Source organism: Schistocerca americana, chromosome 1 (assembly GCF_021461395.2).
Source record: "Schistocerca americana isolate TAMUIC-IGC-003095 chromosome 1, iqSchAmer2.1, whole genome shotgun sequence".
NCBI lineage: Eukaryota > Metazoa > Arthropoda > Insecta > Orthoptera > Acrididae > Schistocerca > Schistocerca americana.
Genome location: NC_060119.1, coordinates 1,146,366,593 through 1,146,391,178, shown reverse-complemented (window position 1 = coordinate 1,146,391,178; position 24,586 = coordinate 1,146,366,593). Strand labels below are relative to the sequence as shown.

At 40.5% G+C, this 24,586-nt stretch overlaps 1 protein-coding gene across 1 annotated transcript in view; it reads left to right on the top strand.

Annotated features, from left to right (window-relative positions):
* LOC124597374 (tubby-related protein 4) overlaps positions 1 to 24,586 on the top strand; it is a 500,962-nt gene that overhangs the window by 459,302 nt on the left and 17,074 nt on the right. Inside the window, exons 10-12 of the mRNA XM_047135935.1 lie at positions 236 to 2,331; positions 11,527 to 11,686; positions 17,977 to 18,159. Of these exons, the coding sequence (XP_046991891.1) occupies positions 236 to 2,331; positions 11,527 to 11,686; positions 17,977 to 18,159 (2,439 nt within the window). The remainder of the gene's footprint in view (positions 1 to 235; positions 2,332 to 11,526; positions 11,687 to 17,976; positions 18,160 to 24,586) is intronic.

The following is a 24,586-nucleotide window of genomic DNA, read 5'->3' as shown; positions in this document are numbered from 1 at the left end:
TTTCTGAACCGATATAGTTCATCTCTTTCATTTGTATAGGGTCTAGGAGGCATATGCCTGGCCCTGAGTAGTTATCAGATAAACGTACAATAGTGCTGAGGACTGCATCGTTATATATATTTGTTGCACTGTGGGGTCTCTGAAAATTTCATCGATCAGTTGATTTCTGTTCACAAATGCATATTCACTTTGAACAGCATTTACTATGTTGGCATAAACTTCTAATTTGTTTCAGCACATCAAACTGGTGGAAGTGACATCAAACATCTGGGGTACGAAGTTTAAAATCCACGGCTTAGCTCCGTCAGTACCAGCAAACTTGGGCCAGGTCACTTACAAGACTTCGCTCCTCCACCTGCAGCCCCGCCAGATGACCCTGGTGATCACCGAACTCCGAGACGACTTCCCACCCGGCCCCGACCCCAACTTCAATCCAAACCTATTCTCCGAGGACGAAGAGGAAGCGTACTACCACGAGGAGAGCTCCAGAATGCCGGCCGGTTACCAGAGCGACATCGCTCCGCCCATTGCACCCATGACGCCGAGAAGCCATCACACGCCGTCCACCAGCGGTCGTTTCGTACAGAGTCGATCGAGGATGCACCAGGCACTGCACAGCTCGAAAGCTCACAGCCACCAGAATAGTATAACTATATCTAGCAACGCGACCGCCGCTCTAGCGAGAGCAGAGTCCTATGAGGACGAATTCTCGTACAGTGAAGCGGCGGAAGCCACGAGCTCTTGTGAAAGTCTCAAAAATAGTTCTGTTCCTGCATCCGTTTCGTCTGCAGCGAAAAATTGTACAGACAGTTACCCGTGTCAGCAGATGATATCCGTGCCTAATGGGAATGGTTACAATGGAAATGGGTCTTACAATAACGCGTTAGGGTCGGGCAGTAGTAACGGCTATAGTAGTGGTGCTGTTGCACAGATAACGCGATCTAACATCGGAATGGCCTCCCAAGGTGGACAGTCCCGACACGTCATTTCGCCTCTAGTTTGTGAAGGAGCAGTTCCTGCTCTGCAGTCGCCTAAAAACACGGTAGCTCCGAGCGACGTTTTAATTGACCGGACGTCCTCGACACATACTATGGTTGCCTCCTCGCCGTCCGATTTTTCCGGTAACATACAAAGAGTGAAAACCACAATCGAGCATAACCAAAACAGAGGCAACGCGGTAACGAACCTCAGTTTAACGCCGGGAGGGGCAGAGCAAAGCTGCGTTGAAATGAAACCAGTTGTGGTGAAGAGACTGGATACTGAGGGGAGCGGCAAACCCCACCAGTCTAATAATGGCAGCTATAGCGAAACGGCGATCACTTTAGAGGGAAGTTTCACTACGACAAGTGGCCCGTCCTACTGCACGTCACCACACAAAGGGACGAGTAGTAGCAGTGTGGGCAAGAGAAAGGAGAAGAGTGGCGCGACGAAATCGAGTCCTAGTGGGAACCAGATAGGTATTGCGGGCAACAAGTGGTGCGTTACGAAACCAGAAGAACTGCTCTTCATCGACGAAGACGGATCGAGCGAGCCGGTCGCTCCGGAAAGGGGAGTCAGACGTATCCCGACTTCGGTATCGATAGCTCCCTGCACAGCCGCTTGTGTAGCCGACTCCATGGTGCGCAGCTGCAGCGTCGGCTACCTCGACATGGTCGACGTCAACATAGTCCCGTGCGACGTAGCCCTGTCCATGCTGAGGAAGGACACGCCGAAGCGCCTAGTCCTGGTGAACAGGAAGAAACAGCGGAAACACAAAAGCAAGCAGCACCAGAGTCGCGAGGGAGGTGACAAGGCGAAGGACAGTTGCGCGGGGCTGCCCAAGCTGAAGCACTGCGGCAAGAGCAAGAGCCTCGACTCTAGCGATCTGTTTCCGACCAGCGATACGTCCGAGAGCAGTTCCACTGCCGATCCTCCGTCCACGAAGAGATCGACCGACCGTGCCAGGAAGGAAACCGGCTCGGCGAGTGCGAGCGGCGAGGTGAGTCGCGAGTCTTCGTCGGCGTCGTCGCCGCCGCCGGCAGCCCAGCCGCCGCGAGAGTCTCCGCCAGTCGGCGAGCGCCGCGCTGAGGTCAGAGCCAGTGGCGCGCAGGCAGTGCTGGCGTCAGCTCCGCTGTCGCCAGCGGCGAGTCCGCCCAGCGCGCCACGGAGGCAGCAGCAGCACGCGCTGGCGGCGCTCGAGAGCCTGGCGTCGCGCATCCGCGAGCTGGACGAGACGCACTCGCTGCCGCCGCCGTCGCCCTGCGCCTCCCCGCGGCTGCCACGCAGCAGCCCCGCCAGCCCGGCGCCCAGCAAGAAGGCCGCCAAGCGCAACCAGTCCTCGTCTCCCATCAGGTAACGTGCGACTTCCACAGGGGTCTGTTCTGGTTCCTTTGCTTTTCCGGTTATACGGGATGGTTATAATTAAACTTTTGCTACTTTAGAGGGAGCGAAAGGCTATTTACAATTTGTACAGAAACCAGATGGCATTTATAAGAGTCGAGGGGCATGAAAGGGAAGCAGTGGTTGGGAAGGGAGTGAGACAGGGTTGTAGCCTCTCCCCGATGTTACTCAATCTGCATATTGAGCAAGCAGTAAAGGAAACAAAAGAAAAATTCGGAATAGGTATTAAAGTCCAGTCCATGGAGAAGAAATAAAAACGTTGAGGTTCGCCGATGACGTTGTAATTCTGTCAGAGACAGCAAAGGACTTGGAACAGCAGTTGAATGGAATGGACAGTGTCTTGAAAGGAGGATATAAGATGAACATCAACAAAAGCCAAACGAGGATAATGGAATGTAGTCGAATTAAGTCGGGTGATGCTGAGGGAATTAGATTAGGAAATGAGACACTTAAAGTAGTAAAGGAGTTTTGCTATTTGGGGAGCAAAATAACTGATGATGGCCAAAGTAGAGGGGATATAAAACATAGACTGGCAATGGCAAGGAGAGCGTTTCTGAAGAAGAGAAATTTGTTAACATCGAGTATAGATTTAAGTGTCAGGAAGTCGTTTCTGAAAGTATTTGTGTGGAGTGTAGCCATGTATGGAAGTGAAATATGGACGATAAATAGTTTGAACAAGAAGAGAATAGAACCTTTCGAAATGTGGTGCTACAGAAGAATGCTGAAGATTAGATGGGTAGACCACATAACTAATGAGGAGGTATTGAATAGAATTGGGGAGGAGTTTGTGGCACCACTTGACAAGAAGAAGGGACCGGTTGGTAGGACATGTTCTGAGGCATCAAGGGATCACAAATTTAGCATTGGAGGGCAGTGTGGAGGGTAAAAACCGTAGAGGGAGACCAAGAGATGAATACACTAAGAAGATTCAGAAGGATGTAGGTTGCAGTAAGTACTGGGAGATGAAGAAGCTTGCACAGGATAGAGTAGCATGGAGAGCTGCATCAAACCAGTCTCAGGACTGAAGACAACAACAACAACAACTTTAGAGGGCCCCCACTACAAACGAGTGATTGTACAAGAATGACACTTTGTGAAAACATTTGCAAGGACATGCAGAAGAGAAATAATGAGTAAACCATTGAAAGAAACACATTTTAAGCAGGGAAAAATGCTCCCATCGAAGCACAAAAAACGCAAATGCTTTTCTGTTTATTTAAAAGAATCTGACTGAAAAATGGGGTACCAGCTGCCTCGTTCTACCTTCCACAGCCCTTTAAAAATTTCCCAAAAATTTTGGCATGTGAACATTTTGTATTTTTTTAACGTGCAACTCAGAACAGTGTCCCACAAGCTCCCCTAACTGTAACTCACTCACACCCACTAGTCCGTTGTAAGTCGCTTATATCCATCCATGCCAGTTCCCCTTTCTCACACACTCAGTCAGCCCAACTCATTGTCTTTATCTCTTTGTGTATCTCTGTCACTGTCCCCTGTATCACACCCACAGTCCGCTTTGTTCTGTCCTGCTACCACAGTCTTCCCTCTTGTTCTCTTATTATTATCCCGTTCCTTCCTTTCTACTACTCCTGTCTCTTCTCGCTGTCACTATCTCGCTCTTCCTTATTGTCACTGCCATGAACTCCCTCTCTCTCTCATTATCACTGTCTCTCACTCATTTCCACTTTCTCCCTCTCTTTATTCCTCCACCACTAGTACTGTCTCCTCCACTCTGTTCCTAGCACTGTCTGACACTGTCAAAAAAGTTCCACTGCCCCTGTGTCCTCTTTCTCTCACACTGCGAGTGTCTCCTTCGCTCTTTCTATATCACAACCACTGTCTACCGTCTTCGAGTATTCATTACTTTTCCATCTCTTTGCCACTGCCACTCCCATCTTCTCTCCTACCATAAGAATGTGTCCAGTATTGCTTGCCAAAATTTTCGGAAATATTTTTAAAGGTGCTGAGGAACGTAGAAAGAGACAGTTGGTACCATACTTTCCATTCAGTCTTTTAAATTAACAGGAACTTATACGCATTTTTTGAGCCCCGATAAAAGCATATTTCCACTGGCTCCCTGTTGTAACTCATATGAAAAGAAATAAAATTTAAATGATTTACTTATATGAAACTGAAATAACACAAACGCAGTTTTACACCTGAGACCAGGTTTTTATGTTCAAAAAATTTTGCCTATATACTACAACACAGGGTTCCCAGCGGATAACGGAGACACTTTACAGCACATTTCTCTGTGCTACGTCACTCCATACATTTTCACCTCACACCATATCTTATGTGCATGTTTTCCGTGTAAAAGCAAGGTAACTTTGAAACTCTGTGCCTCGGAAATGGATGAAGATGCAAATAAAATTTTCAAGGTTGATCGAGTTCAGGATGTTAGGCATACATCGTAAAAATATAGTCATTTGCTGTCCACAGCTGTCGTGAAACTGCAGCTGGGTTTTGGTACCCAAAAAGCAAGTTTTTTTGGATGTTTCACGATAATGGATAAAGATTTCTGGAAATGCGGACATGGCTCTTTTAGATAAATGCCTATGAAATATACTGTTTAAATTTGTGCAATGGGCTGCAGTTATTTTTTCTTTAGATTTCGCTTATACCGGATTTTATATTTAAAAGTTGGGTAAATTTGAACCTCTGTGTCTTGGAAACAGATAAAGATATCAAGATTTTCGATATTAGCTCTTAGAGGTATACCATAAAATTTCAGTCATTTGCTGTGCATAGCTATCTTGGAATCTTCAGCTGGGTTTTATTCCGCTAATGACGGTGAAAATATAGCGAAAAACCTTCTTTGTGGAGTTTTCGAAGGAGCCTCTCCACATTCCTTTAATGCATCAACACTTGCGAAGAGCAACAGCACTTTTGCCTTTGTTTTGATAAAACAGCCTTGCAAGTAAAGACCCGCTGTCCTTTTCAGACCCATATTGACTGTCTGCAACTGTAATGCCTGATGCATGTGTTTCAAACCTATGTCACCGTACCACTATTCGCTCCTAATGGCAAGTCATGACACTAACACTACTAACGCAAATCCTGCAGCGCATAGTCTGAATTTAAATATTTTCCCATCTACATTTAATCTTTTCGATAAGTGGAACTCTTTTTAATGTCCATCTTTCCCTTCTGCAGTTTTGGTACCAAACCAGTTCTGGCCTGTTACATCCCCTGTCTTTTTTCAGTCTCCTGGGGCCCCTCTTCCATGTTGGTTTAAAGTTCTTCATCTGATACATAGTTCCTCTAGGTCTATTTTTGTAGACATTCATTCAATTTCTTTTTGTTTTCACCTAGTTTTCTTTCACGCTCCAAATTTTAACTCCTTGATTTGTTTCTGTGTTCTTTTTTTAAAGCAACAAAGGTGCATTATTTGCAACAAAACAATAACTTATTAATAAAAGGACACACTTTTAAATGCTGATATAACATTTGCCACCTCCTTAGCACAACAAACCATGCTAAAAATGACATGTTTTGGAGAGATTTTACACAACTATAAATTTGTGAACTACCAAATACAGCTTGTTAGCTTTGCAACCACTGAAAACAACATGGCGGCTGCTCGGTTTGCTTCTGTTAGCCAGTCATAGCGCAGGAAATGTGATCGCAGTTGTAGTGCAGTTGGGACCTAATGCCACAGCCCAAAATAATTTAAAAACCTTAACTCTCACAAATATTTGACTGTTTCCCCTCAAAGCAATTTCAGCTGTTCTGTTAGGTCCCAACCTAACCATAACCTCAGTCACATGTCCAATGTTATGACTGGTTGACGAGATCGTGTGCTCTGCACTGTGATTGGCTGACAAAGGCAAACAGGGCAGCTGCCATGGTGTTTTCAGCTTTTTCAAAGCTAACATTCCATATTTGGTGCTTTCGTACTATCCATGTTATGGAAATATGCAGTTTCAGTGATACACCACATTAAAGATCTCTCCGAAACGCATCATTTTTAGTACAGTTTGTTGAGGCAAAATGCCAGGAAATACGCTACTTAGTTGTGAAAGATATGTGTTTCCGATTAATTCCACACAATTCGACCAATGCACAAAACGTAAAAGACATCTCGTGTATCTGCTATCTCCACTCCTGAGCCACTTCTCAGAGCAACAGTCGCTCTCCCTCTCTCCAACTCCCTTCCCCACCCTTCCACCACCAATGATGTGTGACTGCTGATGATAACTAAAGTCAAACACGACATCAAACTTATTAAACTAGGGGAATATCCCCATGTGACTATGGGAAGAAATATTTTGGTCAGGTGTTAGGAATGGTGTAATAGAGACACGAGATGCACACATGTCCACACCAGACAGTCCCTCCCCAAGAAATTAGCCATTGTTGAACACTTAGAGCCTTCTCGCACATAAACATACTATGCAGTGCAACGAACCAACATTTTGGCACAAGCTTCTTCCTATGTACTATCTGATCAAAAGATGTTCCGCAAAGGCTGACCCCGTGTTCCTACGCCCTTTATTGGAAGGTGTTCTTTAAACATCTGGTGCAAATGGGACATACACCTAAACCTACGTGACATAGAGCTACTACATCATGAAGTTAAGGGATATAGACTCGACACGCTTGAGGAACTACAAAGTTATGAACACCTAATCACAGATAGAGGAAATTTACTGAACGATCAACTGTATCTAAAACATAGGGCATACTTTGAAGGCTTCCAGCCTATATTAGGTTTACAATAATTCATAATGCATGGACCATTACAGTTTCTGTAATAATAGAACCTTTCCCACAGATGTTCATACGAGATTTGTTGGTCAGTTTATAAGGCTCTGTAGACGTAGCCATGCTGGATACTGTAATTAACTTACAATAATAAAGTATACAATTAATTCATAGCAAAAATGTTATCTGACGCGTGCATAATAAGAGTTTGATTTTATACGTCTCGGGCATGCGTGCCGCCCTCTGTGAGGCAGACCGTGAAGCCCTTGTGGTCCGCAGTCTCTAGTCACATGACGAGGCCCATACAACGGGCTTAAAGTGAATTTGCTACAGCTTGTTTAATAGAAGTGACAAAACCTTATGGCTATGCACCAGTTTTATAAAGTTGACTTAACACATGGCTTGTTTTAGGCAAACATTTAAATAATATTTTATGTAAGTACTACACGTTGCATCCTGTAGGATGACCATACCTAATATAATTTACTAGCACATTATAATATTAACTTTTTTGCAGGTTCTGAAGAAGACGTTATTACTAACGTTGAAACCTAGGTAAACGATAAAGTTACCCTGCAACTGTAGGCTGTATATTATTATATAAACAATGTCAGTTGCTGTCCATGCATAAAAATGTTAAAAATTATGAAATATCTGGACACTCCAATGTAATGCAGAACTGACCATTAAATGTAACAGGAGATGGCATTCCCAGCATAAAATGAGATGGAGAGAATTTTATTGTCAGTAGAGAAGCAGTAACATCAGAATGAGTCGATTAGAAGAGTTCAGTGACTTCGAATGTGGGCTGGCTACTGGATGTCACAAGAGTAACAAGTGCATTAGGGGCATTTCAACCTCTTTAAAGCTGGGGATTTGATTGTGGAGTGGAAACACCTAGGTGCAACCAGAGTGAAACCAAGATCAGTTGGATCTCACGCAGTGATGGACAGTGACTGTCACCTGTTGTGTAGGATCGCTGCAAGGATCCCATGAAATCAGCAAGAGGAATCCCTCATGAGTTTCAAAGTTCTGTAAGCAGTCCAGCTAGCATAAGGACTGTGAGATGGGAGTTAAAAGGCATGGTGTGCAGTGATCGAGCACTCCTCGTATGCCACACATTTCTGCAGTCAACGCTAAGCGACACTCGATATGGTGTAAAAAGTCTTCACTGGCTGAGAACAAGTGATTTGGAGTGATGAATTGCACTTCACTCTGTGGCAGGGTTTGGGTTTGGCAGAAGCCTGGAGAACGCAATGTACCATAATGTGTAGTAGCAACATTGAACTACTGAGGCAGGGGTGTTATGGTTTAGAGGTGTTCTAAGTTGTTATGGTGTGGTCCCCATTTGCACTTAATACGATAATGGTGAAGAGTAGATAAACCCCATGTTAATGTTCACTAATAGGTGTCTGGATACTTTTTATCAGATAATGTAAGGACGGCTTCCTCAAGAAGTGACAGGCATGTCATCAGTAGAGCATGAACCATTTGTTGCGATTGTTAAGTATTTTGCACCAGCGAGCTTTCAGCAGCAGGCTGTGGAGACATGATGCAGCATTTATGGAATGGGAAAAAACCTAACTATGATGGTAGGTGACCATCGCCCCAAAACACGGTCCAGGATTGAGGGCGACAGGTATACACGGAACGGAGAGCTTCATAGAATCTCATTAGATCAGATCATTTGACTCAGATTGATACATCAGTCCAGATGATAACGAGAAAGTCTTTCCAACTCATTCTTAAGGCCAGTTCTCAGTGCACCTCACAATTTAGCCAGGTGCAGTATACCCTACTTCCACCATAGGTTCTGGTTCAAATGGCTCTGAGCACTATGGGACTTAACTTCTGAGGTCATCAGTCCCTTAGAACATAGAACTACTTAAACCTAAGTAACCTAAGGACATCACACACATCCATGCCCGAGGCAGGATTCGAACCTGTGACCATAGCAATCGCGTGGTTCCAGACTGTAGCGCCTAGAACCGCTCGTCCACACCGGCCGGCGCCATAGGTTCTCTTTAAGGTGCAACACAGCTTTGTAATGTGTGACGGATAGGCATTGTTTAGTTAAATATCGATGTTTTTCGATGTAGAGTCTGTCGAACTTGGGGCTCTAGTCTTCTGGTCATGTTAAAGATAAAAGTTAAAGTCTAAAGTGAATGTAAAGCAGACAGTTAATAGGAGAGAGACTAAATAATATCGTCAGTGATTTACGCAGATTGCATCTTACGTCATTATAAGTAATCATTGATAATTGGATTACTTCTATAAAGGGAGGAGAGTGATTTCAGCAGTCTGTGTGTTTGTGTGTGTCTCTAGAAATCGTACTGACAAATATTTGACAGTAAATACCGAAAATGTCATGAAATTTTTGGAGGATTGAGGAATGATGAGAACTGAAGGCGGCTGGTTCCCAATTTTTCTATCAGATAAAGACGTACATATTCGTTTTTATTTTTTTTGTGCTCCGCCAGAAGCATTTTTCGCTGGTTTATATAAAACGAATTCTACAGGCCTGTAAAGTTTCCATAGTGTACTTTGACATACATCAACGACAAATAAACACCTATGCATAGTATAAGGTAAACACAATGAAGTGACAGTTCTACAGAGAGAGTAAGTCATAAAGTTTCGTTGGGGTAAAAATACTGGCTGAAAACATTGTTTAGTGATCTCAGAAACTCTGCGTCTGCCATGACCCTAGAATCCTTGCCATGTATTCACTACGTGAGTTAAAACTTCTTTTCCGCCTCAACCAGATTGTACGTGGATAAGAGGATAAGCGCGATAACTTTGAACCTCCAGATTTCCGTAATAAATAACGATGTTGAAAAAAGTATCAAGGTTCCGTAAAAACACCATTTTAATAACATGTGGTAAAAATTTCGACAGTTTCTTATTGATTGAAATTACATAAGTGACCATTCCACAATTGGTACTTTTGGCATTCGAAAAATCAGGGTTTTTCGGATGTATTTGATAACGGATTTTGATGATTGCAGTCCACAGGTCAAAAATGGCCAAAAACCTGTTTTCGCTATTTTATGCATGAATACGATAACTTTGAACCTCTTTACATCGGGAGTGGCGAATGACATTGAAAGAAGTTTTAAAGTTCACCGAGAATGTCATCGTGAGAACATATTGTAAAAATTTCGTAAATCTTCCGTCAATAGAAGTTATAGGAGTGGCCATCCACACAGTTTGTACTTTTCGCATCTAAAAATCAATGTTTTTCAGGGTTTTCTTAAGAACTGTCCATGAAAAAATGGTGCTTTTATAAGCTACCCACGGCCCGCCCTAGGCCACACCTAATGCAAAGGAACCAATCGATTTGTTCAATTTGCCTGGGCTGTAATGTTTAAACTTTGATCTTGTACTGTAGTAGAGCTACAGCATGCCCGCTCTTCGATAGGTATACAAATGGTAACTAGTGCAAGGGCTATCCAAAACACTTGACCCCTTCATGTCTGTGATCAATAGAGGTTGAGTTATGAGCCCCTGAACAAACGCATTTTCGCAGACAGCATTTTTGGAATATATTGGTACCGTCCACAGATGATAACCAACCCACCAATTTTCACTGGCAAATTGGCAGGTGTTCATTGACGAATCTTTTACCATCTCAGCACAATTTCGTTTAATTTTTTTTACCCCTAGGTGTTCTCTGTACATTCTCTCAGCTTTCTGTGCACTACAGTCTACTGCATTATAGATTAAATGCAGTCTGTAAATTCCTGTAACGATCAGCACTTCAACTTTGATAACCAGTCATAAAAAGGAAACAATAGTGAAGTCCACCATGGACAGATATTTTTTTTTTTTCTTCTTGTAGATCGCATTACCACCACCTTCGATGTGGCAAGCAGTTGTTTTTTTTATGAAAAGTAACCAACTGACAAATATATTCATTCAGTTTCTCACCTCAGTTAATTCATTGTACACCAGCAAATTCATATCCAACCATTGGTTCTTTACCTCAAAATACTCAATGTATAGCCCCTACCATCTCTACGATATTACCCCTAAATGTTTTGGACACCTTGTGACATATGGTAACATCTAAGCGTGTTTATAGAATGTTCTGTATTTACAGCAAATACTGCGTATCACACATAGAACAACAAATATATTGTGTCCTTGAAATTTGGGCTGTATCAGAATTATACAACCAATAATTGTCCAGTGTTCCTGACTTTCTTCAGTGGTTAGTAGCGATTAACCTGCAGTGTAAGGAAGGCTATAAATTCAACTACAGTTACTTTTTTCACAATTATTTACTGTTGAAATGAATAGGAAATATATGGTAAGGGGGAGAAATGTAGCATTGTCTACAGGTCATAGTATTTATCTGCTCCTCCACACCCTAATTTTGTTTTTGTGAACATGAATGTCTAATCACTATTGTTATCATAACCCTCTTTTCCTTTTCAGGAAGCATTTGCTCAATTCACCACTTTTGTCAAGGCGACAGCGCAAGAACAAAAGTATAGAAAGTTCTGACGATGAAATTGTCCACTCAGGAGATGAAATATTTAATGGAAGAAATTATAGGGATCTAGAAAGTTTCCAAAAAGCACAGTTGCGACAAAAAGTGAGTAGTATAATATTTAAAAGTTTTATTAATAAAATGCCCACATTTCTTTGTGCTCTACAAGCCGTTTTCGTACAGTTAATCCTTGTAATACATCACTACATTTCAATAAGTACGCCTGTAATCTAAACATTGGTTTTCCTATGTTTGTCTGCAATTGGAGCAATTAAGATAACTGAAAAACAAAGTATGACAAAACACTGAGTGTGGTATGGAGGATTTAAATAGCTCCATTTACCAGTAGCACATTTGCATTACCCACACTTTAATTACTAAGAAATTATTAATGATTTTGATCTGCTGTATTTTGTCATATTCTTCATTCATTTAATTTACTTGGCCCCATTTCATTGCTATATGTGATGCTTACTACTGTCAATTCAGCAGATGAAATAATTGCGACCTGTGAACAATAACTGACTATAAAAACTCGGACTCCAAAGAACAAAAGTTATGTTTTAGATCTAGTCCATTACTGCCTTTACATATGTCTGCCTGTGTCTACATATGTGCGGATAGGGTGTGTGTGTGTGTGTGTGTGTGTGTGTGTGTGTGTGTGTGTGTGTGTGTGTGTGTGTGTGTGTGTGTGTACCTGTCCTTTTTTCCCCCTAAGGCAAGTCTTTCCGCTCCCGGGATTGGAATGACTCCTTACCCACTCCCTTAAAACACACATCCTTTCGTCTTTCCCTGTCCTTCCCTCTTTCCTGATGAAGCAACCATGGGTTGCGAAAGCTTGAATTTTTTGTGTGTGTTTGTGTTTGTTTGTCTCTATCAACATACCAACACTTTCGTTTGGTAAGTTACAGCATCTTTGTTTTTAGTATATTTTTCCCACGTGGAATGTTTCCCTCTATTATATACTGGGTGATCAAAAAGTCAGTATAAATTTGAAAACTTAATAAACCACGGAATAATGTAGATAGAGAGGTAAAAATTGACACACATGCTTGGACTGACATGGGGTTTTATTAGAACAAAAAAAAAGTTCACAAAATGTCTGACAGATAGCGCTGGACAGCAAAACGTCAGTGACTGCTACCGTGACGGGTGAGAGGTACGCCGATATGTTACAGAATCACATCATCCCCAGCCTGGTTGATAAACACCTGCTGGAACATACGATGTTTATGCAGGATGGCGCTCCACCCTAGATTGCTAGACACATGAAAGATTTCTTGCACGCGTCGTTTGGTGATCGTGTGCTCAGTCGCCACTTTCGTCATGCTTGACCTCCCAGGTCCCCAGATCTCAGCCTGTGCAATTATTGGCTTTGGGGTTACCTGAAGTCGCAAGTGTATCGTGATCGACCGATATCTCTAGGGATTCTGAAAGACAACATCCAATGCAAATGTCTCACCATAACTCCGGACATGCTTTACAGTGCTGTTCACAAGATTATTCCTCAACTACAGCTATTGTTGAGGAATGATAGTGGACATATTGAGCATTTCCTGTAAAGAACATCATCTTTGCTTTGTCTTACTTTGTTATGCTAGTTATTGCTATTCTGATCAGATGAAGTGCCATCTGTCGGACATTTTTTGAACATTTGTATTTTTTTGGTTCTAATAAAACCCCATGTCATTCCAAGCATGTGTGTCAACTTGTACCTCTCTATCCCCATTATTCCGTGATTTATTCAGTTTTCAAATTTATACTGACTTTTTCATCACCCAGTATATATAGAGGGAAACATTCCACATGGGAAAAATATATCTAAAAACAAAGATGATGTAACTTACCAAACGAAAGCATTGGTATGTTGATAGAGACACGAACAAACACAAACACACACACAAAATTCAAGCTTTCGCACCCCACGGTTGCTTCATCAGGAAAGAGGGAAGGAGGGGGAAAGACGAAGGGATGTGGGTTTTAAGGGAAAGGGTAAGGAGTCATTCCAATCCCGGGAGCAGAAAGACTTACCTTAGGGGGAAAAAAGGACAGGTATACACTCGCACACACACACATATCCATCCGCACATATACGATGTCATTCATTGTCCCAGATAAAAATTAAAATTTAGTTAAGCATTTTGTGTATGTACATGTGATGGTGTGATGCTACTGTGGAGGTGGCACCCCTATATAGGCTATTGCCAATTGGGAACATTATATTTTAATCCAAGTCAGCACAGGGTTCTACAACCTGCTAAGACAAAAGCCCCTGTCCATGTCAATACTATAAGACAACCAAACTTCAGTGGATTCTTTCAGAACAGTCTCAGTAACGGAGAAGTTGCAGCAGCCACCTATGTCATATTACATTTCATTATATGCCCTCTGCTAAGCAATGCTCCATCACTATGTATTTTTGTTGTTGGAAACTTGTGTGGCAGCGATGCTCCATGCACCTGTCCTCAACAATATGAGCAGTATGATCAGTGCATGCTTTACCAAAGTAACATGAAATTTTATAAACAGCCGGCTTCCTTAGCCACAGGTCATATTTAACAGAACCCTAAAGAGCTTAACCTTGGCTACTCTATGAAACAGTCTTTATGCTATAATTTCTAAAAATTGTCCTTATTTTACCTCATATGCTCCCAGCACATGGTAGGAAGGCAACTGATGAAACCGTGTCTGGACATTCTAATTTAGGTTTTCCATGATTTTCCTAAATCACATAAGGCAAATGCTGGGATGTTCCTTTGAAAGGGCACAGCCACTTTTCTTCTCCATCCTTCCCTAATCCGAGTTTGTGCTCTGTCTTTAATGGACTCGTTGTCGATGGGACCTTAAACACTAATCTCCTCCATCTTGTTGTACTTCCAGTTGTGGTCTGGACTCTTAAGACATGACAGATCAGCTTCTCTAAGAATCTGTTTTGTTTCAATAGTGACTTCAGATGTTTGATTCCATGCAGTAATCTTTCTGCATCAGATATGGTACACAGTCTTTGGACCAGCATCCTCAGGATCCCCGTGCATTGATACTGTGGGCTGACAGCTAATTACGAGCAAATACTGGTCAGTATGTGTAGGTGAATAGTAAATTATATACCACAGAGTATCATCATTCTGCCAGCCACACGATCATCTTAATAGGGACAGGGGCTATCGTCTAAGAAAGTCATGGAACTCAGTGCTGACCTGCATTAAAGCATGACATTCTCATTCAAGAAAAGACTTTAATGATTAATTATAGCAGCAGTACCTTGTTTTTATTTGCCTCTTTCATTGGCAGTGTTTATAATATCCTTCGCAATGGGGGCAGCACTCGCTACACTTAGCACATGTACTGAGACTCTCCATTCGCCTATACAGAGATGCCAGCTTCAGAACAACTAAATAACAGAAGCATCACCCGAAGATGATGGCCAGGTAGACCCCCAAAATATTGTGTGAACTTGACTTGGAAAATACATCTGCAAACCAAAGAGAGAATCATAAATTATTCTGATGGGGAAACTTACAAAGTCAGTGGTACATAAATTAAAAGATGACTACACATTTGCGGACTGTGAATAGCATTCATAAAGGTCATATAGAATCTAAAACATTGCCAGTATTGAGAGCAAGCATTCGTCATTTTGTAAAATTGTCAGTTTCATTTCAGTTTCATCAGTTCTATTGATCATATCCATACAATATTTGTGCATGTGAATTGGACAACTTAACATATTTCAACGAGTTGGAATGAACATTGGTTCTGCAGTCCACAAGTAACAGTTGCTTGCATCAATAGAGAAATAGCTCTATATTAAGGTCACATATGATGTATGCCAGCATGGAATCCTGAGTTCTTTGAAGAATGTGCTCAGTGTTGATAATATGCAAGGACAGAGTTGGTCATGACAACAGAAGCTCACAAGTTTTCTGAGCCCCCAAAAAGCATGAATGTTTCAAGCAATACAAAACTGATGATGAAATAATGGCCAGAAAATTCATAATTCACAGACTCAATACATCATCTGTCTTGGTTATGATGATGGTCACACAAGAGACTGGCGCTACATCGCTATTGCCCAATCTTGTTCAGGATGCCTGTCAAAACTTCCTAGAATGATCATGACATTCCAGTGGCCTAATAAATTCCATATTTTTTTAGAAGAAAAATAGCAAGTTACTTCATTAATCAACAAAACTATTGTGTGATTTATGTAAAGGTATTGTTTGAATTCCCAAGGAGATACAAGGTGTAGATGTGTTTTGACATGATTGCTGCCATATACTTAAATGAAGTGAATGAGGGAATCTCATCCAGTAAGAGCACATGTTTATTTTTTTAAAAAAATTCAGTCCTGAGAAGGACTGAGTTTAAGGAACTTCATATGGATTAATGTATAAATTAATATAAATATGTTTGTAGAAGCATTGCAGTCAGATACATTGTTGTACATGTTAAACGAGTCATTAATTTGTCATTGTCTCTCTCTCTCTCTCTCTCTCTCTCTCTCTCTCTCTCTGTCACACACACTCACACACACACACACACACACACACACACACACACACACACACACTCTTAGCAGCATTCTTCCATTTTTCAGAGTCTCCTTACTCTCATGGAGACACTCCCCTCGATTTCAGGTTTCTCTTGACCATGAAGAGCACTACATAATGACATACTTCCACAGACAATATGAGATGTTTAGAATTTAATGGCAAAGGTTTATAACAGCTCAGAAACTCAAAAGAGGTTCAGACTGATTCCAGTAATGGAAAAACAGCTCGACTAGGAGCATGGGTTAGTCCATGACATGCAGAACCAATGTTTGTCAGAACATGTGTCACTTTCTGTATGCCTGTCACAGTGGCCGAGCAGTTCTAGGCGCTTCAGTCTGGAACGGCATGACTGCTGCGGTCACCGGTTCAAATCCTGCCTTGGGCATGGATGTGTGTGATGTCCTTATGTTAGTTAGGTTTAAGTCGTTCTAAGTTCTAGGGGACTGATGACCTCAGATGTTAAGTCCCATAGTGCTCAGAGCCATTTTTCACTTTCTGTATGGACTTTCTAATTTATATAAGTTGTTCCTGTCATTCTTCTGTTTATAACTCTGAACTCACATTATCCTTATAAATTATCATTATTTCTTACTACTTTCACTGAACTGGACAAATGAAACTATAAAAATTGTCCTCCTTTAACCACCACTTTGCATGCAATTATCGCCTTTAAAAATATTTTATTATGGACTTTACTATGCATGTTGATCCCACATAATAAAAATAAATTTATATATGGAGTACTTTTGAAAAAAATCATCTCTACATTTTGCAGCATTGTGGGTATATATTAAAAACTAATTAGAACAGATATTTTTTCGGATGACCAGCAGAGTTGACTATTCGCCCTTTATTCAAAAATTTTTGACAACCAAACCTCTTTCATTATGTGCTGTTCACTGGACTCGCCTGTGCTTGCAGCTCAGACTCAAACCAACAGTGTGTTATTATTGCTTTGATTATAGGCAGCGATAGTGTGTGTGACCTTCACTCTCAATGCTTGGTGAGATTCATGCCACTGAAATATTGTGCATAAAATTTGAGTTGTCAATGTAGTGGAGATAAGCCACCTTTTAATCGTACTAAGAAAACACAGCAGTTTAAATGTCACTAAAGAATACATAAAAATTTTAGTATATTGTCCAAAAGAAATTGAAGGATAAATCTACTACTGTATCATGAAATTAAACTATCTATGCATTCCTCTATCATGTGTCATATCCAATGTGCATCTGTGAGTGGCATTCCTTAGTTATGGGCCTGTTTAGAAATAAATGTTTTCTGTTGATCACTGCCTCAGCATTATGGTTTGTTAAGTAAATCTTGGTATATGTTATAACTGGTTGTACATGCAGAGACTGAAGTGATATGATTACTTTATCTATTTATGTTTGTTGAATTTTGTATAGGTATAATTTTATAAAGTCCAATTTGATTCCTCTGATATACTTTCTCTTATGTCAACAGTATTTGGTGCAGAAATGGTTATATTTATTTCAGTCTCAGTACAGCTGCACTACCTTTTCCTTGAATGTAGAATGAAACTGCTTTACTAGTCTTGTATTTAAACACACAATAAATTACTGTGGTCCTTTTTTTGCAAAAGAAATAAGAGAAGATCAAAATTAATAGATACAAACATTTTATACATTCTAAGTGTTTTTGCTTGTTATCAAGACGTCTTCTTCCCAAAAATTTAAATGCCATTAATATTACTGAAATAGTGGAAACACATGTAAATTTTGCAGTTTTTTAAATCAAAATGTTGACATCAAGCATATATAGACGTGTACAGATGTGCAAGTGAATATTTTACTTCTAAGTTTCTCGCTTGTTGCACAGCTAAAACGTGGAAAAGGTATCGATGGAAGTCCAACGCCTCAGAGTCCACGGCGCAGAGAGTTCGTGATGCACAACAAAGCTCCCATGTGGAATGAGAGCAGTCAGGTGTATCAGCTTGACTTTGGTGGGAGAGTGACACAGGAATCTGCTAAGAATTTCCAGATCGAATTCCGAGGCAAGCAGGTGAGCAGTAAATGAAATACTCTAACATTTGTGAAAACTGCTACATGAAGACTAATACAAGGCACTGAATTGAACTTTGTGGCTCAGATTAGAACTGCACATAATATCTGACTCTGGGAACTCACAATTGTGTGAAGCCATTACATGTTATGATGAGTGCCTTTAAATATTATGTAATGGAACCAAATAATGCTTGCATGCACTACCTGATCAATAGTACCTGGACACTGTGAGAGGTGTGTCCACCTTTTACCTTTGCAGTGGCTTAAATTTTGCTGAGAACACATTCAGTGAGGTGTCTCAATGTCTGCATTCTCCTTTGTAGACTGAGTGCACTTCCCCAGTATAAACTGAAGTCTACCACCTGCTTTACCCAAAACTGAGCCTACAAGATCATTCCATTTCATATCCCTACAAAGTATTACACCCAGGTATTCGCACGAGTTGGCCAATTTCAACTGTGACTCATTGATTTTATTGTCACAGGCTGCTACATTTTTACATTTCATGAAATGCACCATTTTACATTTCTGAACACTTAAAGCAAGTTGTTGATCCTTGCACCTCTTTGAAATCTTATCAAGAACTGACTGAATATTTATGCAGCTTCTTTCAGACAGTACCTCATTATAGATAACTGCATCATCTGCAAAAAGTCTAAGGTTACTATTAATGTTGTCTGCAAGGTCATTCACATACAACGTGAATAGCAGCGGTTCCAACACATTTCCCTGGGGCACACCTGAAGTTACTTCTACATCTGACAATGACTCCCAATCCATTATAACAAGCTGCATCCTCCCTACTAAAAAGTCCTCAGTCCAGTCACAAATTTTACTTGATATGCCATATGATCTTACTTTTGACAATAAGTGTAGGTCTGGTACTGAGTCAAATGCTTTTTGAAAATCAAGAAATACTGCTTCTGCTTGGCCGCCTTGATCCAAAACTTTCAGTATAAAGCTTTCATGCACAGAGTAATGTATACAAAAAGCTGAAACCAGAATAGGATAAAAAGTCATCTCATTTGCCAAATTAAGGAAATTTTCATGCAAAAATAAACTAAAGAATCTGTGTGTTAGGCAATAGTCATGGCTATGAAATTTCTGCAGTGTTGATGGGAACATGTAATTTCAAGGGAGCTGGTTCTGTACAGCCAGGGGCTTCACTGAGTGAAATAACAAACCTAACAAAATTAACTGACAGCTAGTTTGAATTTGTGTTAAAAGGTGGGTCAAACAACATCTATAGAAACCAGACATACAACATTACTACAGAAATGAGGAAATGTTTAAATAATTTAGTTTGTGCAAATTTATTTGTCCTGACTATCCCACATCATCATGATTTACCAACCTGGTCATATATGGACCAGAAACTAGTGTTGCAAACAACTGCATCACTGAAGTATTTACTCACACTAAGAATGTCACTGCTGTAGACATAAGCAGCTTGGGGCATTTGTTCTATGCAGTCTATGGATTTCATTTAAATGTATCAAGAAAGGAGTTACTTGCATTTCAAGGAAGAGTGATTATAAAAGGATAAGTGGCAAACAAATAGAGATTATGAAGTGCTTTAGACAAGTTGCAAACAACAGTCTCATGGGCCAAATGCAAATTACCAAGAGAACAGAGATAAATGAAGCAAAACTTGTAGAAGCTCCAGAAGTTAACTCACCTACCAATTGTCACCAGAAAGCAGAAGCCACACACAAAAAAGACACTAAAACATTTTTAGAGTATATGCTACAGAAGAAATGCCATTAGGTAAAGAACTAAAAACCACTTCAGCTAAAGTTTCTAAATGCCCAAATTCTGTTGTATTACACCATAATATTAAGTCATTCACAAATAAGATTACCATGTTGGAAGAATTACTCCAGTACAAACTGAATGTAGACATAATCTGCGTTGTTGAACATTGGCAATGAAATGATGAAGCAAGTTAACTTCAGTCTCAAGATATGCATTGTTGTTGTTGTTGTTGTGGTCTTCAGTCCTGAGACTGGTTTGATGCAGCTCTTCATGCTACTCTATCCTGTGCAATCTTCTTCATCTCCCAGTACTTACTGCAACCTACATCCTTCTGAATCTGCTTAGTGTATTCATCTCTTGGTCTCCCTCTACAGTTTTTACCCTCCACGCTGCCCTCAAATGCTAAATTTGTGATCCCTTGATGCCTCAGAACATGCCCTACCAACCGGTCCCTTCTTCTTGTCGAGTTGTGCCACAAATGCCTCTTCTCCCCAATTCTATTCAATACCTCCTCATTAGTTATGTGATCTACCCATCTAATCTTCAGCATTCTTTGTAGCACTACATTTCAAAAGCTTCTATCCTCTTCTTGTCCAAACTATCTATCGTACATGTTTCACTTCCATACATGGCTACACTCCATACAAATACGTTCAGAAACGACTTCCTGACACTTAAATCTATACTTAATGTTAACAAATTTCTCTTCTTCAGAAACGCTTTCCTTGCCATTGCCAGTCTATGTTTTATATCCCCTCTACTTCGACCATCATCAGTTATTTTGCTCCCCAAATAGCAAAACTCATTTACTACTTTAAGTGTCTCATTTCCTGATCTAATTCCCTCAGCATCGCCTGACTTAATTCGACTACATTCCATTATCCTTGTTTTGCTTTTGTTGATGTTCATCTTATATCCTCCTTTCAAGACACTGTCCATTCCCTTCAACTGCTCTTCAAAGTCCTTTGCTGTCTCTGACAGAATTACAATGTCATCAGCGAACCTCAAAGTTTTTGTTTCTTCTCCATGGATTTTAATACCTACTCCGAATTTTTCTTTTGTTTCCTTTACTGCTTGGTCAATATACAGATTGAATAACATCGGGGAGAGACTACAACCTGTCTTATTCCCTTCCCAACCACTGCTTCCCTTTCATGTCCCTCGACTCTTATAACTGCCAACTGGTTTCTGTACAAATTGTAAATAGCCTTTCGCTCCCTGTATTTTACCCCTGCCACCTTCAGAATTTGAAAGAGAGTATTCCAGTCAACATTGTCAAAAGCTTTATCTAAGTTTACAGATGCTAGAAACTTAGGTTTGCCTTTCCTTAACCTTTCTTCTAAGATAAGTTGTACGGTCAGTATTGCCTCACATGTTCCACCCTTTCTACAGAATCCAAACTGATCTTCCCCAAGGTCGGCTTCTACTAGTTTTCCATTCGTCTGTAAAGAATTCACGTTAGTATTTTGCAGCTGTGACTTATTAAACTGATAGTTTGGTAATTTTCACATCTGTCAACACCTGCTTTCTTTGGGATTGGAATTATTATATTCTTCTTGAAATCTGAGGGTATTTCGCCTGTCTCATACATCTTGCTCACCAGATGGTAGAGCTTTGTCATGACTAGCTCTCCCAAGGCTGTCTGTAGTTCTAATGGAATGTTGTCTACTCCTGGGGCCTTGTTTCGACTCAGGTCTTTCAGTGCTCTGTCAAATTCTTCACGCAGTATCGTATCTCCCATTTCATCTTCACCTACATCCTCTTCCATTTCCATAATATTGTCCTCAAGTACAAGTCCCTTGTATAGTCCCTGTATGTACTCCTTCCACCTTTCTGCTTTCCCTTCTTTGCTTAGAACTGGGTTTCCATCTGAGCTCTTGATATTCATACAAGTGGTTATCTTTTCTCCAAAGGTTTCTTTAATTTTCCTGTAGGCAGTATCTATATTACCCCTAGTGAGATAAGCCTCTACGTCCTTACATTTGTCCTCTAGCCATCCCTGCTTAACCATTTTGCACTTCCTGTCGATCTCATTTTTGAGACGTTAGTATTCCTTTTTGCCTGCTTCATTTACTGCATTTTTATATTTTCTCCTTTCATCAATTAAATTCAATATTTCTTCTGTTACCCAAAAGTTTCTACTAGCCCTCGTCTTTTTACCTACTTGATCCTCTGCTGCCTTCACTACTTCATCCCTCAGAACTACCCATTCTTCTTCTACTGTATTTCTTTTCCCCATTCCTGTCAATTGATCCCATATGCTCTCCTTGAAACTCTGTACAACCTCTGGTTTAGTCAGTTTATCCAGGTCCCATCTCCTTAAATTCCCACCTTTTTGCAGTTTCTTCAGTTTTAATCTACAGGTCATAACCAATAGATTGTGGTCAGAGTCCACATCTGCCCCTGGAAACGTCTTACAATTTAAAACCTGGTTCCTAAATCTCTGTCTTACCATTATATAATCTATCTGATACCTTTTAGTATCTCCAGGATTGCTCCATGTATACAACCTTCTTTCATGAGTCTTGAACCAAGTGTTAGCTATGATTAAGTTATGCTCTGTGTAAAATTTTACCAGGCGGCTTCCTCTTTCATTTCTTAGCCCCAATCCATATTCACCTACTATGATTCCTTCTCTCCCTTTTCCTACTCTCGAATTCCAGTCACCCATGACTATTAAATTTTCGTCTCCCTTCACTACCTGAATAATTTATTTTATCTCATCATACATTTCATCAATTTCTTCATCATCTGCAGAGCTAGTTGGCTTATAAACTTGTACTACTGTAGTAGGCATGGGCTTCATGTCTATCTTGGCCACAATAATGCGTTCAATATGCTGTTTGTAGTAGCTTACCCCCTCTCCTATTTTTTTATTCATTATTAAATCTACTCCTGCATTACCCCTATTTGATTTTGTATTTATAACCCTGTATTCACTTGACCAAAAGTCTTGTTCCTCTTGACACCGAACTTCACTAATTCCCACTATATCTAACTTTAACCTATCCATTTCCCTTTTTAAATTTTCTAACCTACCTGCCCGATTACGGGATCTGACATTCCACGCTCCGATCCGTAGAACACCAGTTTTCTTTCTCCTGATAACGACGTCCTCTTGAGTAGTCCCTGCCCGGAGATCCGAATGGGAGACTATTTTACCTCCGGAATAGTTTACCCAAGAGGACGCCATCATCATTTAACCATACAGTAAAGCTGCATGCCCTCAGGAAAAATTACGGCTATAGTTTCCCCTTGCTTTCAGCCAATCGCAGTACCAGCACAGCAAGGCCGTTTTGGTTAGTGTTACAAGGCCAGATCAGTCAATCATCCAGACTGTTGCCCCTGCAACTACTGAAAAGGCTGCTGTCCCTCTTCAGGAACCACACGTTTGTCTGGCCTGATGTTAATAAAAGTTATACTGAGCCAGTTGAAAAAAGACTTCAACCTATCCATTACTAAGCTACCGGACTTTAATTTCATAATTATTAACATGTATAGAGCATCAAGTGGAAATCGTCAAGTGGAAGTCATCATGAACAAACTAGAGATTCTGCTGAACAGGATCAGTGCATTAAATATGAAGATTTTGCTATGTGATGATTTCAATACTGATTTTTCAAAAGTATCAGTAATGCTTTGATAAATGTGAGTAACACTTTCAATTGGATTTGGATTGGATTGTTTGGGGGAAGAGACCAAACAGCGAGGTCATCGGTCTCATCGGAACCATCCCAGCATTTGCCTGGAGCGATTTTAGGGAAATCACAGAAAGAATGCCACATTCAATTGATCCCCACAATACATTGCCCGAAAAGATTAACAGAACTTCATCGTTGATCAAATATTCATCTCAGACACAAGTTACAAAAGACTACTGAGCATGGGTTACAGTGATCATGAGGTACAGCTGCTGTGTATAGAAATACCAACAGGTAGTAGCAGTTGTAAAAAAAAAGCAGTTGGAAAAAGAACTTTTTCTGAAGACACTATTAAAATTTTTAATTTCTTACTGGTTGAGGAAAATTGGAAAAGCATCTGCATTCAGAATAAGGTTGATAGCACATACATGTGTTTTCAGAATATCTTTCTTTACGATTTTAATATAGCATTTCCAAATAAGCCAAAACTGTAAAACCTAACAATACTAAGCAATGGACAGCTAAAGGAATAAAAATATACAGTGAGACAAAAAGACCTCTGCAGTACTGTTGTAAGAAATATAGAGTCATCCAAGAATTTTCAGATTATTGTAAAGCCTACAAAAGAACCTATGGTAGAGTAGTGTGGGAGGCAAAAATTATGTGGAATGACAAGTTGATAAGAAACTCATCCAAAAAATGAGATCCAGGTGGAGAGCTGTAAAGAAACAAACTTTTAGCTGAGTACCAAAAAAAAAGAGAATGTGTCATTAACACTAGAGGGCTCAAAATTCACAAACCCAACTTCAGTCATGACAAAATTCAATGAATGCTTCACTTCTCTGGCTGGAGACTTCATTCAAATAAACTGTAAAGAACCAGTCCCAAGTCTCTCCAGCAAACTGGTGATCTTGATTGCTTCTTTGAATGTTTATGAAACAAATCCTGATCAGATAATAAGTAAGATTAAATCGTTAAGCAATAAAATGTCAAGTGGCCCTGATGGAATACCTGAATTCATATTAAAAG